The sequence below is a fragment of the Rhodamnia argentea genome, chromosome 1 (assembly GCF_020921035.1).
Source record: "Rhodamnia argentea isolate NSW1041297 chromosome 1, ASM2092103v1, whole genome shotgun sequence".
NCBI classification, from domain to species: Eukaryota; Viridiplantae; Streptophyta; class Magnoliopsida; order Myrtales; family Myrtaceae; genus Rhodamnia; species Rhodamnia argentea.
The window spans coordinates 34,060,795-34,069,486 of record NC_063150.1 but is presented as its reverse complement, the minus strand read 5'-3'; the positions used below and the strand labels follow the sequence as shown (position 1 = coordinate 34,069,486).

The 8,692-nt window shown below is 41.0% G+C and overlaps 2 protein-coding genes across 5 annotated transcripts; both read right to left on the bottom strand.

Annotated features, from left to right (window-relative positions):
* Window positions 1-1,714: 1,714 nt before the first annotated feature.
* Window positions 1,715-2,090, bottom strand: LOC115738916. Its single transcript, XM_030671724.2, has one exon. It carries the CDS (start codon window positions 1,969-1,971, stop codon window positions 1,804-1,806), a length of 168 nt encoding a protein of 55 aa, XP_030527584.1. The 5' UTR covers window positions 1,972-2,090; the 3' UTR covers window positions 1,715-1,803.
* Window positions 2,091-4,271: 2,181 nt separating this feature from the next.
* LOC115738914 lies at window positions 4,272-7,390 on the bottom strand. 4 transcript variants are annotated; one of them, XR_007196666.1, is made up of 3 exons: window positions 7,145-7,390; window positions 4,655-5,743; window positions 4,272-4,320 (listed from the first exon to the last, which is right to left on the bottom strand). XR_007196666.1 is itself a non-coding variant. In XM_048271215.1 (3 exons), exon 3 carries the CDS (start codon window positions 5,697-5,699, stop codon window positions 4,761-4,763), a length of 939 nt encoding a protein of 312 aa, XP_048127172.1. In that variant the 5' UTR covers window positions 5,700-5,743; window positions 6,443-6,555; window positions 7,145-7,390; the 3' UTR covers window positions 4,617-4,760. The 4 variants fall into 4 exon arrangements, 3 of the variants coding, with proteins under 3 accessions (XP_048127172.1, XP_030527578.1, XP_030527577.1); XM_048271215.1 differs by lacking the exon at window positions 4,272-4,320 and adding an exon at window positions 6,443-6,555 and having other exon boundaries at window positions 4,617-5,743; XM_030671718.2 differs by lacking the exon at window positions 4,272-4,320 and having other exon boundaries at window positions 4,617-5,763.
* Between the last annotated feature and the right edge of the window lie 1,302 nt (window positions 7,391-8,692).

Here is an 8,692-nt window from a genome sequence, read left to right as displayed (position 1 = left end):
AATAAGAATCACAGCAATATCACTCAGTGATATCTTTACTCTGCTGGACTCACCTCATAGTAAGCATTAGGCAGCAAAATGAAACGACTCAGTTGTCTTTACTCTGTGACCCAAGCGCATGGTAGATACGTTTCTCCAATTATTCTCCACCAAATTGTCTACTTTGTCCAGCCATATAAATGCGGACTTCAGCTCTGGAACACCGGTGAATTGGATAGCCCTGGAAGAAGCATGATCATAAGCCAGAATCAGTTACTGTTTCCTGTGTATAGTCGAAAATTTCTAGTAGACATTGTCCGGGCATGAAAGATCTGACAATTGTTTGCGCAGACCCAAAATGGTATGCAGCCCAATGCGGGTGGCTCGAACGAAGCTGCTCAATTAACATCAACTACATTTCGGAAGCACTTCCATCCCGCCGGTCCTTAAAGAGTGTCTAGTCCACATGCTCGGATACTATTTGAGTATCACGATCCAAAGCTTTACCATTTAAAGACGGATGGACAGATGAAGCGGGAAACAAAATCGCATCTTTTTTAACTGCGGAACTAAAGATACGATGTTCACAGTTCCACATTCCTTATCATTCTACCATTTTAGAGGCGATTATAATCACTAGTAGATTAACTATCTCCACAACACATGCTTAGGGGATCTCCAGGAGGACAAACTCTCTATGACCAGATACAGTTTGGGGCACAGACAGGTAAACCTTAAGCACGGAGTTCTTAGGCTCATGACACTCTGGAGTAGTTTTCCATGCCTGTCCCTTAAAATGCATTCATTATACGCAAGATTACAGTACATGTTTATTCATGCGATGGGGAGTGGGAGTGGGAGTGGGAGTGGGAGTGGGAGTGGTGTGTCAGAGAAAGACAGTGGCTGGTGGGACTCACGAAGGGATGAGAGAAAAAATCGAATAAAAGTAGATAATGAGACCATCGTGCTAGAGGCGTGCAACCGAATCGATTCTACTTGAATACTAGAATGGAGCCTCGAAAATCGATTTGGTCCTCGATTTTGAAAACAGATGGGAATCGGTCTGGTTTCCAATTCCAAGTGAATATCCACTCGAGAATCAGACCGAATGGATCGATTTTGAAAAACCTATTTTAGGATCGGTTCGTAAAGCCAAAACAAACCCTAATTTATATTTTTTTTTTAACTTTTTAACCTCAATCTCTGCGAGTCTTCTCTGTTTCTCTTTTTGATACTCCTTTCCTATTTGCTCGCACGGCGCACTGGCGAAGTCCTCCTCCTCCTCCCTCTCTCTATATTAACACCTGGTCCGATTCCCCGATTTTAAGGTGGCAATTGGCCCATCCTCAAACCAATCACCCCTGAAGTTAATTGCCTAGGTATCTTTATATATTGTGTAAACCTCTTATTTGGCGTTATTCCTCTAAACAAGCAGATTTTGTTGCCCAATCAACGTAAAGTTCGATATAGGAGAAGACAACGTATGAAATTCATCAATGGTGATGACCTTTAATCGACATTACGGCGCTTACATAAAATATTTTACTTGATAGATGAACGGCAAGTTCATACGCGTGTAATCGATATTGAAAGAATAATGTGCACCAATGTGATCTTTAATGGGTCAAATTGAATACTTACTATAGAAATGATGAAAAGAAAAAAATTTACCAAAGCCTCTAACAGGTAATTTCTTTTCTGCATAATGTGAGGAAAGAAATGCGTTCCTGTGTCATGAATAACCAATGGAGATCACAAAAGGAATTTTCCTATGAACAACATTCCCAAGGCAAGAATTGGGATCTCTGCCTGAAGCAGGATCCATCACTTGTTGTGCGACTTCTTGCACAGCTCTTTCACCCACTGTAAGCTGAATTTCTTCTTCCCGGACTTCGACCCGTCTTTATGCTTCTTCCGGTCCTCGGACGCCGTCGCCGGAGGTGGGTCGTCGTTGTAGTCCCATTGGTCCGCCCACGATAGCCCGTTGTCCATCTCTCTCTCTCTCTCTCTCTCTCTCAAAAAATCTCCTCCTCTCTCTTGTGAAAAATTGTTTGCACAGGGTCTTCAAATCTTCCTGCAATTGCAATCCTCAACCGGACATATCGATGTGAACCAGCTCCGTTCCCAACTAAGCTCCCTAATTTGTGTGGATAATAGAATGGTGTTCTAAACGGACAAAACCGCAAATGTTTGACCAGGTCAACGACGACAGCTTGGTTAAGGCCAAATTAAGAGCAATTTCTTCAATTTGATGGGAAAATTAACTGCAGCCATGCATCCGATGATGTCTAGTAATAACACTGGGTGATTTTGCCCTGTCATAATGATGCAAATGGTGGGTTTTGGCAGGCAACTGTCTTCCAATTAACTTAAACCGGCAGTCCTTGATGAAAACCATTAATGCCTCATGAAGATATACCTTTTTTTTTTTTTTAATCTTTTGGCCAGAAAACTATATCATGTTTATTTGAATGTTGTTGTTATAATGAGCTTTATTTTATTTACGACTCATCGAAATTTGACACATTCACTTAGGTGATACTAGCAGTTGGAGTCGATATTACATATCATTTATTTTGAGGTAATAGACTTCTGTTTGAGGATTTAGAACGTGGTTGATGCAGAAGTACATAGATAGATTAAAAGGGGGCATAGAAACTATAAAAAGCTTGGTTAATTTGTAGAGGAATAGATCCGATTAAGATTTCATTTAAACTTTTTGCATTCGTGACAATTTAGTCTTAAAACATTTAATTTTATTAATTGAGTCTTTCCAGCCTATTTTGGTCAAAAATCGTTGACATGTGATATTGATATATTTGTTTATTTATTTATTCTTTTCTCTTGTTTTCATCCTTCACTTTTTCTTTTTTCTTTTTCCCTTATCCCTCTTTCGACCATCGTTAGGCCTCGTCGATGGTCGGCGGAGGTCACCTGCCATAGGCAAGAGATGATCGTGGGCCTGGCCTAACGAGGGCCGCTGGCCTTCAGATGGTGGGCAGAGGAAAAAAGGAGAAAAAGGTAAAGAAGGAAAATAGAACAAAGGTTTAATACTACGAAAAACCCCAAACCGATATATTTGTGATAAATTTACCCTAAATTATTTTTTTGACCACAATAAAATCCCAAACTAGTATACTTATGATAAATTTATCCCAAAATGGTACACCTGTGATAATTTACCCTATGTTAATTTTCGTTAAATCTAATCATCAAATTATTGAGTTGGAAGACAAGTGGTAGTTGATGGGTGTATCGGTTTAAGGTTTTTATCCTTTGTTTGTCACATATGTATCAATTTGAGATTTTTATGGTATTAACCCAATTTTACGGAGGGTAAATTTATCATAAGCGTACCAATTTGAGGTTTTTCATGATAAAAAAAAATTAGTTTAGGGTAAATTTGTCACAAATGTATCGGTTTATGATTTTTTATGGTTAAAAAAAATAGCGTGGGGTAAATTTGTAACACGTGTACCGGTTTGGGATATTTTGTGATAAAAACATAGTTTGAGATAAATTTATCACAGGTGTACTAATTTGAAATTTTTTATGGTATTAACCCTAGAAGAAAATAAACAAATAATTCTAAATATGTTTAGCATTCAATTGGCAAAATTAAAAGGTTTAGAACTGAATTGGTAAAAGTGCAATATCTTAATGACTTTTTGGATAACTTTTTTTTACTACTCTGCCTATAGATATTAATCTTCAATTCTCGATTTGTCTTTCGAGATTAGATTCGATTTGAGGTCCAAGCCATCTGTATCTGTTAAACATTTATAACTACTGAATTATAAGCGTATCTTTTTGTCCATAACTGAATCTGCCGATTCACTACATGCGCATCAATTTTATCGAGTCATAACATGTAAAATTTTACCTATCAAATAAGTGTGAAATTCAATTTAATATCATATTATATTCATTATACTCTCATAATAAGATAAGTCAATATTTGAATATAACATATCCATAGTAAATGATATGGCACATAATGTCATTTTTAAAGAAGAACAATGTGCTATGACGGTATGCTTAGCATGTCTGCGTAATTAAGATATCTTTGCATTTGGTCATTAATTTTACAAATTTTTTGTTATTTGGAAATTTTTCTACTTGCTTTATATGTTTTTATGTTAGGGAAAACTTATTATCTCAACATATCTACAATACCGTCCAATTCTCAATTCACGATTCGTGTCTCGAATTAACAATGCTGCGGACCAACTTCATTCGACATGTTATATGATCCAATGGCCAATTGCCGATGGCATAAAATTTTGCCTAGAATTTCAATGAGAAGAACGACCATGACCCAATTTTCATTCATACATTTCGACAAACAGCTGGTGGCTGCGGGTCAGCTGGCCTACCGACTTCTATGATCAACCATACCATGTCGGTAATTCTATGAAGACTGATGTAGCACAGGAATGTGATTCCACCAATTTCAACGAGATGAACGACCGTGACACAATTTCCATTCGTACATTTCGACAAACAGCTGGCAGCTGCGGGGTCGGCTGGCCTACCCTATAATCCTAAAAGAATGATGTAGCCCAGGAATGTGATTCCACTAATTTCAATGAGATGAACGACCATGAAACAAATTTCATTCTCATATTTTGACAAACAGCTGGCAGCAGCGGGTCGGCTGCCCTACTGACTTCCATGATCAATCATACCATGTTGATAATCCTACAAAGAATGATGTAGCACAGGAATGTGATTCCACTAAAATGGGAACCACATAGTCATGCTCAGCATTTCAAACTTGATCACCTGAAAAACTCCACATGACCTGCAATCTCTCTGCATAACAGTTTCGCCTCGCTAGCCAGTTTCAAGCTCTTGACAATCGCAAGTCCTGTTTGTCGGTGCGTAGATGCAGGCTTATACAAATTGGCCTCCTCTTCCTTACCAGTCAGCAGAGCTTCCCTGGCGGGCACTACATTTTCCCACCAAAACTCCCGTAAAATCCCATGAATTAGCTCCCAATAACCGCGCTCCCTACATACACGCAAGATGGTGCTCCCATTAGGGGTCCAACAATACAAATCTACCCAATCCCGATCCATTATCTCCATCTGCCCCTGCACCTGAGGCATGTAATAGAAAGGCATGGTTGTCCAGGGCAAAGCTACTTCCGGCTTACCCTTATTGTAAGGGCACTTCACTTCCAAGATCCCACCTCCCGGAAAGCAACCGAGAAGGCCATCGGGAGACGCACCCAGCCACTCAAACCGTTCCCCTGAATGAGTGGCGAACCCCATTGAGCTAACTTCACGACCCGTGATGCTTTTATACCTGTCTATTGCTTCCGCTTCATTCAGAACACCCCACTCCATGGCACACATTTTGGAAGATTCTAGCATTTGCATTTCCTGTGCAAAAACTTTCTCCTTCCAAAGCTCAAGGCGACGTTTCCCTTTCCAGAATCCCAAGGCTGTGCTAAAGGTGCTTGTCGTGAGCTTATCCTTCCGAAGGGAGAACCATTCTTCGGAGCGTTGCGGAGCATCAGACGGAATAAAGCGAGCAGTCAATACTAATGGTGAGGGGTAACGAATTATGAGAGAGGAACTACAGGAAACGAAGGGTGTGCCACAGCTGGAAAAGTTTTGGGAAAGTCTTCTGGTTCCATGCTTTCTTGTAGCAGGAAGCGGTGCTGATGATCTGCAACGGAAGCCGCGGTATCTGCTAAAGCAGGAGTTAGCCATTGCTGCGAGGGAACGCACTTTTGAGGGGAATTTTATTTGGTTCCCTGCAGATTAAAGATGTCACCTGAGATTTAGCCAAAGATCATATGAAGCAAGTGACACACATCTATTGCTATAAAAAGATAAAAAAACATTAAATTCACACAATCTAACATTTGAATGCCATACAAACATAAGCAAGATGAATTGCTTCGTTGCAGGACCAGTGGACATCCCCACCAGCCCATGGCAGGTTGGTGGGAAAGCTGCAAATTCCAACAGGCCCATTGAGAGCTGATGGAAATGGCTAATCTCCCATCACAAAGACCAAAAATAAGCCTTTCCTACCGGTTGACACAGCTGATTGGCAAAAGACGGCAGCCTTACAAGACAATCAGAAGATATTCTATTTTGCGGGAGATGGGGTTGATCTCAAGAAAGATAAAAGCCACAGGTCTAATGTTTAGGCAGCAATTTGGATGTCAGAGTGCTAGGGTTTCTTGGCTGAGGAATGAAAGAAAATTTTCTGTCAAAGGGTACTGGAGGACACTTTTGAGTTTCCCATGATGATGAAATATAGGCGAAATTTTAGCATACTCAAGTGGTGTTTTTGCCCATTTCAGTGCAATCAAATGCATATTCACCGTGGCTCTTCAGATGGATTGAAATGTGGCTGTTGCAGGGAAGCTATTTTCTACTTTAAAAGAGCGGCGACAATTTCGGTTCAATTACATAGATTTCAAAGGTGGTCGAGAGGATGTAACTGAATCAAGAGCTGGTTAAACCCCTTTTCCAGTTCCCCACTTCATAAGGAAAGAACATATGCGTGGTGCCATTCTCCTTGCTTTCTCCTGTAGGTTTGCATATATACCTTTCCCTGCATTCTTGATGTTCTCTATGTTAGTGTCTTGACAAGCACGGGCACCGACAACTGATATCATTGTCCGTCTTTACACATTTATCTCTCGTCAGTCATCATAGCATAACCATAAATAACATATTATAACATAAGAAACATCTATCACGACTGAATCTACCAGATATACTGTCATTGTTCTTTAAAATGATCATAACTACTGGTACCCCAGAAGATGGAAACAGAGACAAGTTTCTTGTTGACGAGAGAATCCAAAGCACTTCGGGCGCCAGAATAGTTGCCCGGAAGTTGCAGTCCCGTCCCTCCACCCACAACGCCCGCCACCGGGCAGCCACCCAGTCAAAGCTCGTGTAAATGATTGTCGAAAGCTCTGACTACCAAAGACATAAATTTCCCACAATACGAGAGGAAGCACGGTCGAAGGAACATCAGTACAGCACTGTACCTCCTCTAACCCAAATCAACGATGGACGCCCAGAAAAAAAAAAAAAAAGCAATCCCGAGAACATACTTCATCGTGAATTAATGAAGAATAAGAAAGCTGTCGCTTGCAACAAAAGCGGCAATGAAGAAGCACCAGAGAGATTACCTCGAGCTATCGCCGCTTATCCATTGCCAAGTGATGAAATGGAAGAAACGGGTTGAAGCTAAAACGAACCCTCCTGCGTCATCAATCGTAGGGACGGCTCCTGAAGCTGGATTTCGAGTTTATAGCGCCATTGGCGCTAGGGTTCTGCGAAATCAAGCTTCAGAGCAAGCAAGACAAGGAAGGTATGAGAGAGAGAGCCGGGCAGAGACAGAGGCCGACTCTGCCGGTTCAGTTTTTCCGGCCGTTTTAGTGGGTGAGGCCGTCGTTTTTGTGTTGGAACCCAAAAAAGACAAAAGCCCTCAAACGGTGTCGTTTTGCGGCAATGGAGAATGCCCCGTTAGGGATCAAATTATGACTTTAAGGACACTCATCTTAAACGAAGCAAAGTGTTTCTTTTTTTTTTTTTTTTTATGTCAACATCATTTCGTACCATTGTAATCAGTTACATTTTATCCTATGGGCTTCTCAATTTTTGTACAGGACATTGTTAGCATCGTTGAATCGAAAACTTTCCGTTTGTTTCAAAAGCATCATATGTCGGTGGAGAGATTTTGACAATACATAAGATTATTTCAATCTATATAGGATGTATTTTGATCGAATCGGAAAAACTTAGAATCCAGCTATTAAAAACTCGACACGAAAAAAAAAAAAAGTTCGTGAAGAAAACCTGGCCTGTACATTCATCTGTCTTGCCTTGCTAGTGCTAGGCCTGAGCATTGATCTGTCTGGACCGGTATCACATACATTTCCAGTCAAGTGCGATCAAATCTGGTTTCGAATTGTTTCTCCATTGACTCCGAGAGTCGGAAAGCAGTTCGCTGAAGAAATACCTCTCCACACATGCTCCGCGGTGGCTTTTCTCTTCCAGGTTTCGCCAACTCTGGTATCGGCGGCTCCTCTCGGCCTTTGTGTTATCCTGATGATACCGTTATCAGCAGGTACAGTTCTTTCGACCTTGGCGACGTTCAGGATTTTGCAGGAGCCAATCTATCACTTGCCCGAGCTCATTTCCATGATCACACAGACTAGGTCTCTTTCCATGAGTTCCTTGAAGAGGATCATAAGAAGTATTGGCTTATCAATCCCCCAAAACCATCTGATGTTTCTGTCGAGGTTGAGGCCGCTGAATATAATTGGGGTTCAGGCGAAGCATTGAAAACACCTACACTGAAATCTTGGAGAAGATTAACATAATGGAAGGTCACCGTGTTGCTGTTTACGGGGTTGGTTGGGTCCGGTAAAACGAGCTTGTCGTGGAGTATGGTTGGCGAGATTCCTAGAACCGCCGGGGAAGCTTACAGGGATGTTCTTTTTATCAAGAGGTTTCCCTAAAAACCCCAGTTAAGGATTGAAGTATGACCAAAACCAAGCGAGCTATCACAGCTAACACGATCATTGAAGCACTTGCGATGGAAATCAGCCTGAAGATTAGTGCTGCTGCTTCTTGCTAACATCTCTAACTAGTGGAAAAGATTTGCTGCTATACATACAGAATGAAAAATTTCCGAATTCACAGCGTACTTATTTCGAAATTCATCTTCCGAC